This window comes from Protomyctophum parallelum (assembly GCF_964188405.1).
Source record: "Protomyctophum parallelum genome assembly, chromosome: 15".
In the NCBI taxonomy this organism is placed as follows: Eukaryota; Metazoa; Chordata; class Actinopteri; order Myctophiformes; family Myctophidae; genus Protomyctophum; species Protomyctophum parallelum.
In genome coordinates, this window is record NC_139710.1 from 50,385,950 (window position 1) to 50,406,860 (window position 20,911).

General features: G+C 46.1%; 2 protein-coding genes across 2 annotated transcripts in view; one reads left to right on the forward strand and one right to left on the reverse strand.

Annotated features, from left to right (window-relative positions):
• LOC310871919 (putative voltage-dependent N-type calcium channel subunit alpha-1B) overlaps nt 1-20,911 on the reverse strand; it is a gene marked incomplete at both ends in the record, with an annotated part of 193,130 nt that overhangs the window by 163,249 nt on the left and 8,970 nt on the right. The gene's annotated exons all lie outside the window — the stretch shown is intronic.
• LOC310872684 (elongation factor Tu, mitochondrial-like) lies at nt 16,505-17,863 on the forward strand (the record flags this gene model as incomplete). The annotated part of the gene is made up of 1 exon (XM_083784729.1): nt 16,505-17,863. One exon carries the CDS (start codon nt 16,505-16,507, stop codon nt 17,861-17,863), a length of 1,359 nt encoding a protein of 452 aa, XP_083640855.1.

The following is a 20,911-nucleotide window of genomic DNA, read 5'->3' on the forward strand; positions in this document are numbered from 1 at the left end:
AACAGACACGCATGGCCAGCACCATGATTACAAACAGACACGCATGGCCAGCACCATGATTACAAACAGCTACGCATGGCCAGCACCATGATTACAAACAGACACGCATGGCCAGCACCATGATTACAAACAGCTACGCATGGCCAGCACCATGATTACAAACAGACACGCATGGCCAGCACCATGATTACAAACAGACACGCATGGCCAGCACCATGATTACAAACAGACACGCATGGCCAGCACCATGATTACAAACACACAGCTACGCATGGCCAGCACCATGATTACAAACAGACACGCATGGCCAGCACCATGATTACAAACAGCTACGCATGGCCAGCACCATGATTACAAACAGCTACGCATGGCCAGCACCATGATTACAAACAGCTACGCATGGCCAGCACCATGATTACAAACAGCTACGCATGGCCAGCACCATGATTACAAACAGACACGCATGGCCAGCACCATGATTACAAACAGACAGTCACGCATGGCCAGCACCATGATTACAAACAGACAGTCACGCATGGCCAGCACCATGATTACAAACAGACAGTCACGCATGGCCAGCACCATGATTACAAACAGACAGTCACGCATGGCCGCAGCACCATGATTCCAAACAGTCATCCTACTTACTGTAAGTTGTCCCTTTGTGATTGTGTGCTCGAGTGAATCAGAGACCTCACACATAGTTCCACTGTTACTGTAGAAACCTCCTTGTGCCATTTCTCCACAGCTGTCCAATCCAAACCAAACGGTATAGTGAGTGACAAGTGGGTAAGACTACAAGTGCCAATATACTGTGGGCGTATGGGGATTGTTTATGGTTATGTCTGAGTCAGAGTATAATATTAGTACAATATACTGTGGGCGTATGGGCTTTGTTTATGGTTATGTCTGAGTCAGAGTATAATATTAGTACAATATACTGTGGGCGTATGGGGATTGTTTATGGTTACGTCTGAGTCAGAGTGTATAGTAGTGTGGCTACTCCCTGACTGGGCTCATGGGCTCACTTACTTCTCTGGACTACATGTTGTCTCAGTAAGACAGCCCTCCCCCTATCCACAAGGAGGAGCAGTGCACCAAAGCATTATGGGAATTGTAGTCCAGGAAGGAAGTGAGCCCAGTGTCGATGACATCAGAGGCACTGTGCTCACTACTAAAATCTAAAATATCTTAAACCACATTATTACACACGCAATGACCCGCAGGAAAGTGTTCTAAATCTGAATCAGATCAAAGACCTCCAGGAAAGTGTTCTAAAGCTTCTAAACGTCATTAAGATATTATTTTTTGCAAAAAGGGTGAAGTGTCCCTTTAATAAAAAAATTGAGGGGCGCTAGCCCCTCCTATATTCAGCTATAGTGTAGATTTTTGTCTCACACAAACTCAAACACAAATTCCCATTGACAATGAATGGAGAATTTACGTCATATGTGGATGAGCAAATCGTCCACAAAAATGTTGTCCTACACAAACATTAAATTCCCATTGACAATGAATGGAAGATGTACGATGTATACACACGGGTGTGATTTGTATGTATACTGTAGGATACTCGGGTTGAGATGTGAAATCTATACTCTGCCATCAGGAGAGGAGAGGAGAGGAGAGGAGAGGAGAGGAGAGGAGAGGAGAGGAGAGGAGAGGAGAGGAGAGGAGAGGAGAGGAGAGGAGAGGAGAGGAGAGGAGAGGAGAGGAGAGGGGAAACTAGATTAGGAGATTGAGAGATGGGTGGCTGAAAGGATAGGCAGTTGACAGAAAGTGAATTGGTAGAGCAAGAGAGAGAGAGAGAGAGAGAATGTGAGAAAGAGGCAAGGAGAGAAAACGAGTGGAGGAGGAGCAATGAGGCAAATGGAGAGAGAGAAAGTAAGAGAAAGAATAGAATGACAAATTGAAGACATAAATAAAGGCACAGAGAATAGACAGTGTATAGAACAGAGTAAAGAGAGAGAGAGAGAGAGAGAGAGAGAGAGAGAGAGACTGCTGTATCAGGATGCATGCTGGGAGGGGGAAAGCCACAGCGGAGATGACTAGAGGCATCACCATAGAAACAAAGGAGACTCCACTGATCTCATTAGAGGCAAACAGCCAAGAGACTACGAGAGAGAGAGAGAGAGAGAGAGAGAGAGAGAGAGAGAGAGAGAGAGAGAGAGAGAGAGAGAGAGAGAGAGAGCTGGGGGAGGCGGAGGGGCGTAAGAGAGAGAGAGAGATATACGGTAGCAACAGGAGGGAGGGAGAGAGAAAGAACAGGGGAGATGGTGAGAAATTCAAAGTAATTGAATGACTGAAAGAGAAGAAAAGAGTGGCACAGGGCGAGTGACAGAGTAAGTGTGACTTAACAGAGACGGAGAGAGAGAGGGGGGGGGGTAACCGATACGCTAAAGGGAGGCATGCAGAAAAACAGACAGAAAAACGAGAGAAATGGAGGCGACGTAGAAAGAGGGGAGTGTGTGAGATAGACGGAGAGAGAGATTGAGAGAGAGAGAGAGAGAGAGAGAGAGAGAGAGAGAGAGAGAATTGGCCGCAAAAAGCAGCAATAATAACAGCGAGAGAGAGAAATCTTCTGTCTGTGAGAACAGACTGACGGTGAATTTCTTTGGCCTCATAGCCTGGCTGGTTAGTGCATTCTGACATGAAGTCTCCCCCATTGCAACACTTGACTCCACTCCAGTATGGCTTTGTTTTGGCACAGTGACTGCACCATATAGTCTCCACTCGACTGTTCCAATTGAAAACGACATAAAGAAGAATGAAAGAGCTGGCCTCAGAAGACACCAGCGTCGGCGCTTTGTTGTTGAGATTGTACTGCATATCGTACGTATACACCGTAAACCTGACTGGAGAGGGAAAACGACATAATATAGTGTTCTTTTAACTCTGGAAGCATGGACATGGTACTCTTATCTATAAAGCATGTCCTCAGTGTGTGTGTGTGTGTGTGTGTGTGTGTGTGTGTGTGTGTGTGTGTGTGTGTGTGTGTGTGTGTGTGTGTGTGTGTGTGTGTGTGTGTGTGTGTACGCGCACGTTTATGTAGTACAGTACGTGTGTAGAGTAAATGTGTAATGGTGTAACGTTACACAGCACATGCTTTTTAAGTGTGAATTCCCACAGTCAGTCAGTCAGTCAGTCAGTCAGTCAGTCAGTCAGTCCATCACCTGCAGCCTCTACAAGTGGACCAGCAGAGCCCTCATACACCATACTGGTGCTCAACGCCTGGTCCGGGGGGAGCAAATGGACCCTTAAGCAAGGCACTCTCTCAGAGTTTATACGACCACTGAGGATTTGACAGTGTAGATCGGTGCACAGACTCAGGGGTCTGTTGCCTTATAACCGAGGGGTCCTTGAAACAATAAAAGAAAAGGTTGAGAATAAACTGCTATAATACGACCGAACGAATACCCTCCCAGCTCATCTCCATGGCAACAAATACTTCTGGTGGGGCGGGTGGGGGTTGTATGGATGGCACACAGGTTCACACACAGAAAGACGATAGCTGTGGTTATACCGTAACCTCCTCCCAAGCGCACGCACGCACACACTTATGTAAACCTTGACATATTGGCACTAAAAACGCAGAGGATTGCAACCATCGGCCAATGTACCTTCCTGATAGTTTTTCCCAGTCGTATATGGGTGTAAAACACTTAGTGCTGCATGATTCTTGCTCAAAATGTGAATATCGATTTCAATTGTGTGAGATCACGATTCTCACACACGATTCTCATTTTTTTCCATGAAAATATGTATTGTCTGTAGTCTGTAAAGTCTCTCTCTTGTGGCAAAAACATAAGAGTTGGACAGCCAACTAGTGCTGCACAATCTTGCTCAAATTGAATAATGAGTCTGAATCTAGATTGCGATCTTTTTTTTCCGATTAATCGTATGCACGTTACAGTGCAGTTCCATTTTGTTTTACTACATGTTTTTTTAGGGACCTCTGGGCATATCTTGCTTAGCCTGCTAAGTGGTACACAGGGACAGAGTTACTAAACTCGTGACCTAGCTATAATATTCCATCGTGGGAATTTCAAAGGACTCCGACAGTAGCATAGTGAAATAAGCACTCATGTAGAGTATGCTGTGGCTTCCTCTTTTTTTAAGCGAGCATTGCTAAACACTGTAAACAGATGCTGGAGGAAAACTCTGTCAGCAGTAACTTACTGCTATTAACGTACCGTATGTTATTGTTGAGATGGCTGAAATAGTTGAAATGCAAGGGTGCGATTTTTTCTGCTGTGAATGTGAATTCAGTACTACAGGTGGGGGGGAGGGGGGGTGGGGGCTTCGAATAATACAAATCGTATGTAATGGGGATCCTCGGGGGGTTGAGTCTCAGAGGCACTTTCACAGAGGAAAGTACAGGTCATGTTCTACTTGCCCAGAGGACATGCCCACTTGAATTACCGATCAATTTAACACATTTTCTATTTATTTTTTAAACGTTGTTTAAGTGTAGTAACAGTTAGAACAGCATAATAACGTACAAATCTCCTCTTATGGGGGTCCCTGAATCACTGCTAGAGCCGTACAAATCTCCTCTTATGGGGGTCCCTGAATCACTGCTAGAGCCGTACAAATCTCCTCTCATGGGGGTCCCTGGCATATATCTTTTCAAATGGGGGTCTGCGGGCTAATTAGTGCCAATTTTGAGGGTCCTTGACGTGACAACGTTTGAGAACCACTGATGTATTGACCAGGTCTTACACAGGGAGGGCCTTACAGAGACGCCATGTGCTGACGCCCGCCCCGTGCACCTGTGATGGATAGGAGGGCCAGTGCCAGCGTTCATGTAATGGACATCAGCTTAACATAATGACAGGCCTCGCTCAATAAACTGCTGCACTCATCACCATTTGGCAGCCAAACAAAGCAGGCGTGTATGATATAGAGAGGGATATATATATATATATATATATATATATATATATATATAGTGGTGTAATGTAACTAAGTACTTTTACTTAAAGGACAACTTTAGTTTTTTTCAACCAAGGTTCATGTTTCAGGTTGTTATTAGAGAAAGTAAAAGATGTGTGTACGCACGCACGCACGCACGCACGCACGCACGCACGCCACCTCTACTTTCGCCCGCATTAGCATTATACTTAAAGGACCACTTCACCACTTTTCAACCTATCATCATATAATAGGTCCTCACTAATAATCATGATAAAATGGCACGATTTTTTCTACTCAGTCTGTGTCTCATAGGAGGGCTGTGGGCAGTTTAGAAACCGTCTTCCAGTGACATCATCATTAGGCAGATTCTTTTTTTTTAAACAAGATTTTTTTACAAAAATGTTTAGATTTTCATTATCGTGAAAACGATGGCTTCCATTTTCGCATTGCAACTTTTCAGGACTAGAAAGCCTGCAGTTTCTATTAGCTTGTATTCCCCATCGATGATGTCACTGGAAGACGGTTTCTAAACTGCCCACAGACCTCCTATGAGACACAGACCGAGTAGAAAAGAATTGCGCCATTTTTTATGATTATTAGTGAGGACCTATTATATGAAGATAGGTTGAAAAGTGGTGAAGTGGTCCTTTAAAAAGCCGTCTCCCCGCAGGCAGTCTACTACACATGGAACCCCAGCAGACAGACAGACTACGACAGTATACCAGCAGACAGACAGACAGACAGACAACGACAGTATACCAGCAGACAGACAGACAGACAGACAGACAACGACAGTATACCAGCAGACAGACAGACAGACTACGACAGTATACCAGCAGACAGACAGACAGACTACGACAGTATACCAGCAGACAGACAGACAGCAGACAGACAGACTACGACAGCATACCAGCAGACAGACAGACAGCAGACAGACAGACTACGACAGCATACCGGTGTCACCACACTGTCCTACACATGGTCCTACACACTGTCCTACACATGGTCCTACACACTGTCCTACACATGGTCCTACACATGGTCCTACACATGGTCCTACACATGGTCCTACACACTGTCCTACACATGGTCCTACACATGGTCCTACACATGGTCCTACACATGGTCCTACACATGGTCCTACACACTGTCCTACACATGGTCCTACACATGGTCCTACACACTGTCCTACACATGGTCCTACACACTGTCCTACACATGGAACCCCAGCAGACAGACAGACTACGACAGTATACCAGCAGACAGACAGACAGACAGCAGACAGCAGACAGACAGCAGACAGACAGACTACGACAGTATACCAGCAGACAGACAGACAGACAGACAACGACAGTATACCAGCAGACAGACAGACAGACAGACAGACAACGACAGTATACCAGCAGACAGACAGACAGACTACGACAGTATACCAGCAGACAGACAGACAGACTACGACAGTATACCAGCAGACAGACAGACAGCAGACAGACAGACTACGACAGCATACCAGCAGACAGACAGACAGCAGACAGACAGACTACGACAGCATACCGGTGTCACCACACTGTCCTACACATGGTCCTACACACTGTCCTACACATGGTCCTACACACTGTCCTACACATGGTCCTACACATGGTCCTACACACTGTCCTACACATGGTCCTACACATGGTCCTACACACTGTCCTACACATGGTCCTACACATGGTCCTACACACTGTCCTACACATGGTCCTACACACTGTCCTACACATGGAACCCCAGCAGACAGACAGACTACGACAGTATACCAGCAGACAGACAGACAGACAGCAGACAGCAGACAGACAGCAGACAGACAGACTACGACAGTATACCAGCAGACAGACAGACAGACAGCAGACAGCAGACAGACAGACAGACAGCAGACAGCAGACAGACAGACAGCAGACAGACAGACTACGACAGTATACCAGCAGACAGACAGACAGACAGCAGACAGCAGACAGACAGACTACGACAGTATACCAGCAGACAGACAGACAGACAGCAGACAGCAGACAGACAGACTACGACAGTATACCAGCAGACAGACAGACAGACAGCAGACAGCAGACAGACAGACTACGACAGTATACCAGCAGACAGACAGACAGACAGCAGACAGCAGACAGACAGACTACGACAGTATACCAGCAGACAGACAGACAGACAGACAGACAGCAGACAGACAGACTACGACAGTATACCGGTGTCACCACACTGTCCTACACATGGTCCTACACACTGTCCTACACATGGTCCTACACACTGTCCTACACATGGTCCTACACACTGTCCTACACATGGTCCTACACATGGTCCTACACACTGTACTACACATGGTCCTACACATGGTCCTACACATGGTCCTACACACTGTCCTACACATGGTCCTACACACTGTCCTACACATGGTCCTACACACTGTCCTACACATGGTCCTACACACTGTCCTACACATGGTCCTACACACTGTACTACACATGGTCCTACACACTGTACTACACATGGTCCTACACACTGTCCTACACATGGTCCTACACACTGTCCTACACATGGTCCTACACATGGTCCTACACATGGTCCTACACACTGTCCTACACATGGTCCTACACACTGTCCTACACATGGTCCTACACATGGTCCTACACACTGTCCTACACATGGTCCTACACATGGTCCTACACACTGTACTACACATGGTCCTACACATGGTCCTACACACTGTCCTACACATGGTCCTACACACTGTCCTACACATGGTCCTACACATGGTCCTACACACTGTACTACACATGGAACCCCAGCAGACAGACAGACTACGACAGTAATCACAGTATACCGGCAGACAGACAGACAGACAGCAGACAGACAGACAGACAGCAGACAGCAGACAGACAGACAGACAGACAGCAGACAGACAGACAGACAGCAGACAGCAGACAGACTACGACAGTATACCAGCAGACAGACAGACAGACAGCAGACAGCAGACAGACAGACAGACAGCAGACAGACAGACAGCAGACAGACAGACTACGACAGTATACCAGCAGACAGACAGACAGACAGCAGACAGCAGACAGACAGACAGACAGCAGACAGCAGACAGCAGACAGACAGACAGCAGACAGACAGACTACGACAGCATACCGGTGTCACCACACTGTCCCCACAGGACCTGCCTGTGAGAGACGAGACACATGCACGCACGCACGCACGCACGCACGCACACACAGAGAAACAGACAGACAGAGCGCAGTAGCAGCCAGCTGGCCCGCTCCGCTGCGTTAGAACATGGACTGACTGTCAGCGCGATGAGATGCTCCGCCTCCTGAGCAGCAAAGCAACCAGTGGTGTGAAGTAAGTACTTTTACTTAAGTACTGGACTTAAGTACAATTTTGAGGGATTTGTACTTTACTTGAGTATTTCCAATTTCCAGTACTTTTACTTCTACTCCACTATACATCTCAGAGCCAACATTTTTACATTTACTCCACTACAATTACTTGAAAACTTTAGTCACTAGTTACTTTGGAGATTTTCATTTTGATTAGAAAACATACATTAACCATTTCAACCCTATGCATTTCGGCCATTTGAAAATAGCAGATCTACAAGCTCACAATGCGTCGCAACGCGACACATTGTGAGCTTGTAGATCTGCTATTTTGGTCGGCTATTTTGCCTCTTTCATATTATTTGACAATCTGGCCAATGTTTGACCCGTTTTTATTGCACAGCCTGGGGGTCTCTAGAAGGTTGAGAAGCACCGCTCCAGCTCATTAACCCCGCCCCCTTTCAGTCCACTCCTCCTCCAGCTCATTAACCCCGCCCCCTTTCAGTCCACTCCTCCTCCACTGCTGTTTGCCATTAAAGATGACATCTTTGTTATAGGGCCTCCTCACCATGGGGGGGTTCTCTGGGGTCATGGGGTCACCATGGGGGGGTGCTCTGGGGACAGCTATATCCGTCTCTGTGTCCCGTTATTCCTATATATGAGAGCTCTGTGTCAGAACTGCCCATATTAGGGCATGCCCAAATACGAAGTGTGTCGCCTAATCTCAATGTGACGTCATGGAATCTACAGGCGAGGTCCACTGGCAGAGCCTGACCAGAGCCTTTTGTGGCGGTTCTGGACAACCGTGTGTCCGACCGACTCGACACGGGGCACTGAGCGTGTGTGTGGAATCGGTGGGGGCGAACAGTTCTCGCGTTACGTGCATTACAGACGTGCACACGTACGTGCATTTTTATAGATAAGATAGATGTCTATAAGAACCCAGCGACACTTTCACTTACATGTAAAAAGACAAAAAATGCAAATATAGACGATCTACAAGCTCATATGTCGGGTTATGAGCTTGTAAAATGGCTATGTTTGCTACTTTTGCACTGTAGCCTATATGACAAAGTACAGTATTAATTTAGGAGAAATCAGACCAATCTGAAGTGAGTGGTGGAACAAAATGGAGATATAAAGTTTTTGCCTGAAAGCAAGGACATTTTCCTGAAGTGCGGGTTACTCTGTTCTGTGTACGGTACCACATGATTTAACGGCCATAAGCCAAAGCCATGTTCAGCTCAGACCATCAGGGTTTAACCCATTCTGACCTGAGATCAGATTCATACGAGGTTTCCGCCGGACACACACTGGTCTGATGAACCCATTCTGACCTGAGATCAGATTCTAAAAATGTCAGTCGCTCTTCGATTTTTCAAAAATAGCAGACCTACAAGCTCGTATCGCGCCACTCGGTGGCGCGATATGAGCTTGTAGATCTGCTATTTTTAAATAGCAGACCTACAAGCTCGTATCGCGCCACTCGGTGGCGCGATATGAGCTTGTAGATCTGCTATTTTTAAATAGCTAAAGCATAACATGATGCCGACACCAAAATGGGTGCCCGGTCAGAATGGGCTAAAAGGAAGTAGAACACAGCTGTGTTGTTTCAACCTAATAACATTTTATTACTATACAGGTCAGACAATTTACAATACTACATTTACTGTAGGAATTCATAATACACCCCGAGGTTAAAGTCTACCGTAGCCATACTGTATAACAACGATACGCCCTCCCAACAGATTAAATGAGCACTCTAGCCTAACTGGGTCTAATTCATCTAACAGTGAAACCTTAATCAATTATTCATGTGTTTGTTACAGAAGTGGCTCTTCTGTTCAGAAAGAGGCTGACTTAGAAGATTATCTGTGCCAGCCAGACGCGTGAACCCAACCCGGTACAGTCTACTGTACTGTACGAGTCCTCAGAGTCACATACAGTCTACTGTACTGTACGAGTCCTCAGCCCTCAGAGTCACATACAGTCTACTGTACTGCACGAGTCCTCAGCCCCACGAGTCACATACAGTCTACTGTACTGTACGAGTCCTCAGCCCTCAGAGTCACATACAGTCTACTGTACTGCACGAGTCCTCAGCCCTCAGAGTCACATACAGTCAGTCTACTGTACTGTACGAGTCCTCAGAGTCACATACAGTCTACTGTACTGTACGAGTCCCCCACGAGTCACATACAGTCTACTGTACTGTACGAGTCCTCCTCAGAGTCACATACAGTCTACTGTACTGTACGAGTCCTCCTCAGAGTCACATACAGTCTACTGTACTGTACGAGTCCTCCTCAGAGTCACATACAGTCTACTGTACTGTACGAGTCCTCCTCAGAGTCACATACAGTCTACTGTACTGCACGAGTCCTCAGCCCTCAGAGTCACATACAGTCTACTGTACTGCACGAGTCCTCAGCCCTCAGAGTCACATACAGTCAGTCTACTGTACTGTACGAGTCCTCAGAGTCACATACAGTCTACTGTACTGTACGAGTCCTCAGAGTCACATACAGTCTACTGTACTGCACGAGTCCTCAGCCCTCAGAGTCACATACAGTCTACTGTACTGCACGAGTCCTCAGAGTCACATACAGTCTACTGTACTGTACGAGTCCTCCTCAGAGTCACATACAGTCTACTGTACTGCACGAGTCCTCAGAGTCACATACAGTCTACTGTACTGCACGAGTCCTCAGCCCTCAGAGTCACATACAGTCTACTGTACTGCACGAGTCCTCAGAGTCACATACAGTCTACTGTACTGCACGAGTCCTCAGCCCTCAGAGTCACATACAGTCTACTGTACTGCACGAGTCCTCAGAGTCACATACAGTCTACTGTACTGTACGAGTCCCCCACGAGTCACATACAGTCTACTGTACTGTACGAGTCCTCAGCCCTCAGAGTCACATACAGTCTACTGTACTGTACGAGTCCTCAGCCCTCAGAGTCACATACAGTCTACTGTACTGTACGAGTCCTCAGCCCTCAGAGTCACATACAGTCTACTGTACTGTACGAGTCCTCAGCCCTCAGAGTCACATACAGTCTACTGTACTGTACGAGTCCTCAGCCCTCAGAGTCACATACAGTCTACTGTACTGTACGAGTCCTCAGCCCTCAGAGTCACATACAGTCTACTGTACTGTACGAGTCCTCAGCCCTCAGAGTCACATACAGTCAGTCTACTGTACTGTACGAGTCCTCAGAGTCACATACAGTCAGTCTACTGTACTGCACGAGTCCTCAGCCCTCAGAGTCACATACAGTCATTATAGGTGAGAAGTAAAAAAAAAAAAAAGAACATCTGAATGAAATAGTGAAAATACCCACGATGCCATGCGTTGTGAACTTGCAGATACCACAACACTGCGATGGAGTGCAAAATGTGCTTTAACGATTCACGGACACGGACATGCTTAAGACACGTTAAGTTAGTTAAAGACACGTTAGTTAAAGACACGGACATGCTTCTTAAAAAACTCAACCTTTTTCACGACCCCCAGAAATATCTGTATTTGGCTGAAACAGGGACCCCACGGGAGCAAATATTTGAGTTAAAAACGTTTACTGCGAAATAATATATATATTCAAAGATTTTTCTAAAAAGAAATTGCAGATCTACAAGCTTGTGCGCTTGTAGATCTGCGCGGCACTCTGTGCCACGCTATGAGCTTGTAGATCTGCTATATAATAGCTAAAGTATAACACAATGCTTACAACACCAAAAGGGGTTGATAGTTGCAGCCCTGGTGAGCCCTCTACGAAGACAGTTTTCCACCAAATTAAATGTTAATGCTATTCTTCTAACTATGTTCGTCTAGAGCTTGTCAGTGGAATTGCGTTGCTAGGAAACAACTTGGGCAGTCCAAATTAGGGATGGAGCTCGTTAAGGCTTTATTGATAACGATCACCTTATCGAGCAGGCTTATTGAGCCGGGTCCTTATCGAGCCCACTATCGAGCATTTGCTATTATTTTGTGGAAAGAACAGAACCTTATTTTTATTGGCCAGTTGTGAGAGTTTGTATGCCAATAAACAGTTCTAAGGTGTACACACACACACACACACACACACACACACACACACACACACACACACACACACACACACACACACACACACACACACACACACACACACACACACACACACACACACACACACACACACACACACACACACTCTTCTCGTCTTCTCATCTCGATAAATGCCGAACCGGGTTTATAATGGACCCGATTTTCGGGCTCCACCATCCCTAGTCCAAATGTATTTCCAACAGATTCAAATGGTCTGTAACTGAGACTGCACAAATTAAACCCTAACATTCGGTCTATTATGTTATACTTTGTTATACTTTAGCTATTGAAAAATAGCAGACCTACAAGCTCATAGTGCGGCACCGAGTGCCGAGTGTCACCGAGTGTCACTGAGTGTTGTGAAAATGTATTTCATATATTTTTGGGGGTCCTTGACATGAAAATGTTTTGAGAACTGACATAGAAACATGGGGTTTCCCAGAAAACTGGGTTTAGAAGGCATTTGTAGAATCGTCTAAATGGGTTAACCCATTTTGGGCGGGAACCCCTTTTGGTATTAGCATTATGTTGTGCTTTAGCTATTGAAAAATAGCAGATCTACAAGCTCGTAGCGCGCCACTCGGTGGCGCGCTACGAGCTTGTAGATCTGCTATTTTTTAATTTTTACTGCTATTTAAAGGTATATTCAGTGATTTCACTTAATTCAAATATCACTTATTTTTTTGTTTTGTTGTGATAATCCTCTCTACTATAGAGTGTGCTGGCCATATAAGGAGTTCCTCCCTGTCCCCAGTTAACCCCTGGGGGTCAAAAAACCTTAGGTTTCGTTTTTGACTCTCTATCCTGATTGGACGAAAGGCTGGGTCCCACAGCCAAAAACGAAACCTAAGGTTTTTTGAGTGAAATCACTGAATATACCTTTAACAACTGACATAGAAACATAGCTTTTTCAGAGAACTGTCAGGATGTAGAAGACATTTGTAGAATCGTCCTCACGTCTAAATGGGTTAAAAGTTAAACGTTTGAGAACAATGCTATATAAATACATTTTTTTTTTTTTTTTTTTAAGATATTTTTTTGCGGCTTACGCCTTTTTATTGATTTTTGAAGGGACAGACAGTAAGCTGACAGGAAACGGGAGAGAGATGGGGGGATGACATGCAGTAAAGGCCGTGTCGGGTCCGGGAGTCGAACCCGCGGCACACTGCGACTGGATTACCAGTCCGGTGCCCAGACCGTTACGCTACGGCCTGGGCCTATATAAATACATTTGACTTGGCGATGTGCTTGCTTCGGGAAGGTAGCGTTCCTCAGTCACTTTCCACAGCCAGATATCAGCCAATCAGTCGCCAATCAGTCAACCATTCAAACCAGCCGTGCACCTTCCAGTCTTCCCGTTCAAGAGGCGACTTTCCAGTCGCCTCTTGAAACTGGACGACGCTACAGAAGACGCTACAGCCACCCACAGTTAATTATTATTATTTCCCGTAGCACTTATCGAGGAAACTCAATTTACAGCCACTGAAATAATAGAGTTGTTTGTAAAGCCGCATGGCTGCAAAACTCCCTCCTTGTGGTAGACAGCATTTCTGTAGGAATCATCTAGTCTCGGTACCCGGGCTTTTATTTCCGTTTGCATTCGGCTAAACTCACCGGCCGCCCCTCTATAGCAGAAATCACATGGGCTGGGACAGGCTAACCATATAACCCTTGGTCGCCTGGAATGTTTTAGTGGTGGTCTAGTTTTAGTCGACTAAATACCATAATATCTTCGTCGACTAAATCTAGAATTGATTTAGTCGACTAAAATGTATTTTGGTGGGCCATGATGTCGTCGTAATGACAGATTTTACACTTGCTGAAAATAGCCGATCTACATGACGCGTTGTGAGCTTGTAGATCTGCTACTTTCAGCATGCAACCAAGTGTAAATTGACTTATACTGGATCTCTTGTCCACTAGTCCCTTCCTAACATTTTACTCTAGTTTTTTATTTGTTGACGAAATTGTCAGTAGTCTTAGTTTTAGTCGCCATATCTTAGTTTTCGCCAGTGAAAAAAGGTAGTCGACGGACATTTTTCGTCTTAGTACGAAATCAACACTGCTGACCCATTTTAGGCGGGAACCCCTTTTGGTGTTAGCATTATGTTATGCTTTAGCTATTGAAAAATAGCAGATCTACAAGCTCATAGCTACGAGCTTGTAGGTCTGCTATTTTTGAAAAATCGAATAACGACTGACATAGAAACATAGCTTTTTCAGAAAACTGTCATTTTCAAACAGACATTTTAAGAATCTGATCTGAGGCCCAGGCTGTGGCGTAACCGTCTGGGCACCCGACTGGTAATCCAGTCGCAGTGTGCCGCAGGTTCGATTCCCGAGCCCGACACGGCCTTTTACTGCATGTCTTCCCCCCCCATCTCTCTCTCCCGTTTCCTGTCAGCCTACTCTCTGTCCCTTCAAAAAAAAACAATAAAAGGCGTAAGCCGCAAAAACAAAATCTTAAAAAAAAAATAAGAAAAAAAAGAACCTGATCTCAGGTCAACAGCAGCCACAGAACTAACACCAGGAGACTATTGACAAGTATAAACGCCTATCAAGGGAACAGCAGCCACATCATATACTCCCCATGGGGCTGTGAATGGGAGGCAGCCACATCATATACTCCCCATGGGGCTGTGAATGGGAGGCAGCCACATCATATACTCCCCATGGGGCTGTGAATGGGAGGAGACATCCAAACACTTCAAGAAAGGGAAATCCATTTCTCTTACTATGGCAGATGAGACAGCATAGAGCGCTAAGCGCTTAATAATGTATGACATCATCATGACAATAACAACAAAGATACCAAACTCAGAGAGATCGGTGGCGGCTGGCTAAAGGATGATAAGGTCATGAAAGGTCACATGATCACGTGACTCAGGGTGAGGAGGTTTCAGTGGCTACGTTTACATGGACAGTTAAATACCCTTTTCATTCAGAATGGAAGTTAAATCCTATTCAAAGTTGTCATGTAAACGCCTACAAAAACGGAATGAAAATGGCCAATCTGATTTAAACTTAAATCTGATGGTTTATTCCATTTTTAAATCCTATTGAAACAATTTTGGACTTGTGTAAACACTCATTCGCGGAATGACCATTTCCCATGTAAACACGCGGCAAAAAACATTACTTCTGAATTAATTAATTCTGAAGTTTTCATTATGAATGAAAAAGCCCTCCGCATGTAACCGCAAGCCAGTGATACGTTATAGGTTTTGATTCATATTTTGTCATATTTATCCATTTGGAAAACTTAACATTTGATTAACATTTAACTTAGTATATAGCAACAAGTACATACGAATAAATAAACCTTTTTCATAGATAATTATTTTTGAATGAAAATATGTATGTAGGGCCCCTGCCCAGGGCCCCTGCACAGGGCCCCTGCCCAGGGCCCCTGCCCAGGCTCTGGACAGGGCCCCTGCCCAGGCTCTGGACAGGGCCCCTGGACAGGCTCTGGCTCTGGACAGGGCCCCTGCCCAGGCTCTGGCTCTGGACAGGGCCCCTGGACAGGGCCCCTGCACAGGGCCCCTGCCCAGGCTCTGGACAGGGCCCCTGCCCAGGGCCCCTGCACAGGCTCTGGCTCTGGACAGGGCCCCTGCCCAGGCTCTGGACAGGGCCCCTGCACAGGCTCTGGCTCTGCACAGGGCCCCTGCCCAGGGCCCCTGCACAGGGCCCCTGCCCAGGCTCTGGACAGGGCCCCTGCCCAGGGCCCCTGCACAGGGCCCCTGCCCAGGCTCTGGACAGGGCCCCTGCCCAGGGCCCCTGCACAGGGCCCCTGCCCAGGCTCTGGACAGGGCCCCTGCCCAGGGCCCCTGCCCAGGCTCTGGACAGGGCCCCTGTCCAGGCTCTGGCTCTGGACAGGGCCCCTGCCCAGGGCCCCTGCCCAGGCTCTGGACAGGGCCCCTGTCCAGGCTCTGGCTCTGGACAGGGCCCCTGTCCAGGCTCTGCCCAGGCTCTGGACATTCTCCATATATGGAGCTGGCCTGTTCTGACGTCACAATGATGTTCTGACATCTGCATATACTCCATATTTGGTCATGCCTGACAAATATTATGTGACCGTTTCTGACCGAGGCTAGGTCATTTACATTTCTTTGTCAACAGTTCAAGATGGCGGTGCTGTTGGCTTTGCGTGCGTGTTGCTCTGCTCTCCAGATTTCCTCGCCCAGCCTCCTGCCCAGTTCCATCAAACTGTGTGCTGTACCCCTGACATTTACCCATCGGCGGACATTTGCTGCAGAGGCAAAGAAGGCGTATACGAGGGAGAAGCCCCATGTAAATATAGGCACAATAGGCCACGTTGATCATGGCAAGACCACCCTGACAGCAGCCATCACCAAAGTGCTGGCAGAGGCTGGTGGAGCAAGCTTTAAGAAATATGAGGACATTGACAACGCCCCTGAGGAGAAGGCCAGGGGAATAACCATCAATGCCTCGCATGTGGAGTATTCCACAGCAAACAGGCACTACGCGCACACAGACTGTCCGGGCCATGCCGACTATGTCAAGAACATGATCACAGGCACAGCGCAGATGGACGGCTGCATCCTGGTGGTGGCTGCCACCGACGGACAGATGCCGCAGACACGCGAGCACCTGCTGCTGGCGCGGCAGATCGGCGTGGAGCACGTGGTGGTGTTCATCAACAAGGCCGATGCCGTGGACGACAAGGAGATGCTGGAACTGGTGGAGCTTGAGATCCGTGAGCTGCTCACAGAGTTCGGCTACGATGGCGAGAACACGCCGGTCGTCATCGGCTCCGCCCTCTGCGCCCTGGAGAACAGACAGCCTGACATTGGAGCCAATGCCATACTGAAACTGCTGGAGATCGTGGATAGCTATGTTCCCCTTCCCAAGAGAGAGCTGGAAAAGCCTTTCCTGCTGCCCATTGAAGGGGTCTACTCAATCCCAGGCAGGGGGACTGTTGTTTCTGGAACATTGGAGAGGGGAGTTATAAAGAAGGGAGATGATTGTGAGTTTGTGGGGCATAATCGTTCCTTCAAGTCTGTGGTCACAGGTGTTGAGATGTTCCACAAGTTTCTGGATAGGGCAGAGGCAGGAGACAACGTGGGCGCTCTGATCCGAGGTCTGAAACGAGAGGACCTAAGGAGAGGCATGGTGATGAGCAAGCCGAGCTCCATCAAGCCACACCAGAAGGTCCAGGCACAGGTGTATATTCTGAGTAAGGAAGAAGGAGGCAGACATAAGCCATTTGTCAGCAACTTCATGCCCATTATGTTCTCTCTAACTTGGGACATGTCGGTTAGAGTCACCCTGCCAGCTGATAAGGAGATGGTGATGCCTGGGGAGGACACCTCGTTGAATATGACGCTCCGCCAGCCAATGGTTCTCGAGAAGGGCCAACGGTTCACTCTGCGCGATGGCGGCAAGACCATTGGCACCGGCCTGGTCACGGACATCCTGACCATGACGGCGGAGGACAATCTAGTCCACTTTGGGGGCGTTTAGAGTGCCAGGGTGAGGGAATGTTCGGTGGCCCGGCACCACAGCGGGCCTAGCATCGTCGGATCTAAATTATGCTCCCTCAGGTTAACATTTTGTACATAATTGTTTTACTATATTAAGAAAGATGTGCCCCCTCGCCATTTTCAGATGACCCCTCAGTCATTTCGTCCTGGAGCTGAGCCTGTGGGCTGGGGAGGTGGCAGGAGACTCCTTGTCCTTGGTTGGAATGAGACATGGCAGTACGTAGGTACTGGTAGCCCAGCTCCATGAAAGCAGGAAATCATAGCTTCAAATTGACATATTGGTTGTTCAGTTTGACCCACCAGTTTCAGAGATATGGCTTATAGAGTATAATGTCTTGCAGAGAAACAGCGAGTTGAGAAAACAGGCTTAAAAAGGTTCACTTCTGTGGTCTCTAACATTACAGCTACATGTTTAACCCTCTAAGATCCGCATTAATTTCTACTTGCAAAAAATTTATTTCAACCTTACTACTACTTTGTACTACTAGGACTAAGACTAAAGAATATGTTAATGTTTTACATTTGGGGGATATCTTTCACAATAATGAATAAAACATTCTAATGATCACAAAGAAACATATATTACAATTATTTTACCTACTTTTATTAGGGTAAAGGTCAAAAGTTCTAGGTTAAAAAAGAGTCCAGACATTTTTTATATGCAAATATCATGACCAATGGCATTGCAATGAACATCACTGATGACGTTTAGGTGAAAAAAGAACAGAAATAAATAATAATAATTTAGTAATTAATTAAAATAAAATTGTTGCTAAAAAGCAACGCTGGGTCTTAGAGGGTTAAAGGACAACTTTAGTTTTTTTTCAACCAAGGTTCATGTTTTAGGTCGTTATTAGAGAAGGAAAAAGATAAAGAAAAATATTTTTTTGCTTCTTTCTTTCGTTTTAGTGATTTCAGCTATTTTTGCTTCCCCCCAGTACTAGTAGATCCTGTGATCTTTTGTGGCCAAATGTAATTTCCTGGGGTCTAGTAGGACTATATATTTATAAAGAAATCACCATAATATTTTGTAAACAAGAAATGATGACATAGTGATATTTGACAGGTGAAAGAAGCGCTGGTTTATTTATTTAGTAACGAACGCTCCTCTCAACCGGCCGGTCTCAATCATAACATTGCGTTACATAACATTGGCTGTCTCTAAATATAATATAAATATTTCTGTTAATACCGGCTTAATTCCTGTTACCTGTCATGTGACCTGAGTAACCAATGCATGACAGCAGCGTGTGTGGCAGCCAATCAGGACTAGATCCTCATGTATGACTAGGTCTTCTACATTTCATGAGCGGTTACTTAGTCAGGTCTCACTTAGGTTACTTAGGTCACTCAGGTTACTTAGTCAGGTCTCTGTTACTTAGTCAGGTCTCACTTAGGTTACTTAGGTCACTCAGGTTACTTAGTCGGGTCTCACTTAGGTTACTTAGGTCACTCAGGTTACTTAGTCGGGTCTCACTTAGGTTACTTAGGTCACTCAGGTTACTTAGTCGGGTCTCACTTAGGTTACTTAGGTCACTCAGGTTACTTAGTCAGGTCTCTGTTACTTAGTCAGGTCTCACTTAGGTTACTTAGGTCACTCAGGTTACTTAGGTCACTCAGGTTACTTAGTCGGGTCTCACTTAGGTTACTTAGGTCACTCAGGTTACTTAGTCAGGTCTCACTTAGGTTACTTAGGTCACTCAGGTTACTTAGTCAGGTCTCTGTTACTTAGTCAGGTCTCACTTAGGTTACTTAGGTCACTCAGGTTACTTAGGTCACTCAGGTTACTTAGTCGGGTCTCACTTAGGTTACTTAGGTCACTCAGGTTACTTAGTCAGGTCTCACTTAGGTTACTTAGGTCACTCAGGTTACTTAGTCAGGTCTCTGTTACTTAGTCAGGTCTCACTTAGGTTACTTAGGTCACTCAGGTTACTTAGGTCACTCAGGTTACTTAGTCGGGTCTCACTCAGGTTACTTAGGTCACTCAGGTTACTTAGTCGGGTCTCACTTAGGTTACTTAGGTCACTCAGGTTACTTAGTCAGGTCTCACTTAGGTTACTTAGGTCACTCAGGTTACTTAGTCAGGTCTCTGTTACTTAGTCAGGTCTCACTTAGGTTACTTAGGTCACTCAGGTTACTTAGTCAGGTCTCTGTTACTTAGTCAGGTCTCACTTAGGTTACTTAGGTCACTCAGGTTACTTAGTCAGGTCTCTGTTACTTAGTCAGGTCTCACTTAGGTTACTTAGGTCACTCAGGTTACTTAGTCAGGTCTCTGTTACTTAGTCAGGTCTCACTTAGGTTACTTAGGTCACTCAGGTTACTTAGTCAGGTCTCTGTTACTTAGTCAGGTCTCACCCGGTCTTAGTCAGGTCTTAGTCAGGTCTTAGTCAGGTCTTAGTCAGGTCTCACCCGACAAAATAATAATACATATTTAGCCCCATGTTTGAATGCCCCCCTGTCAAAAATAGCTAAAATCCCAAAAACGAAAGAAAGCAGCAAATGGAAGAAAAGAAAATAACACTCTCTTTTGAAAGCATTTTTATTATTGCTACCGGTTGTTATTCAAATCTTTTGTCAAGTACTAAAAGCCAAACAAATCTAATAATTATTTCTATGCTTCCAACAACGTTCAGTGCCAAGAACACACTCCACTCCTCTTCCCCACGACCATCTCTGAAGGATCTCCATTCTCCTGCACGCGGGTAATCATCCCGCTCCGGCTAATGACTAATTGTGATGGCTTTGTGCTCGGCGCATCCTGAAGGAAATGGCCAGTGATTTGTTGTGCACAACGTTTAGCCTGCGTTTGTTTGCATGACGTCGTCACTGTTGGCCCGGAAACAACTGTATATAATAATATTATATATTATTATTATATACATATTATGTCCAGATACCATTCCTCGTCTATTATCCCGTTTTAGACTGAGGTCGATGAAAAAAAGGCTTCTAAATCCTAACCGTTTGTTTTCTGAAAAAACTCTTACTTATCTGTAATTGGCCGCCGACCCCCCCCCCCCCCCCCCCC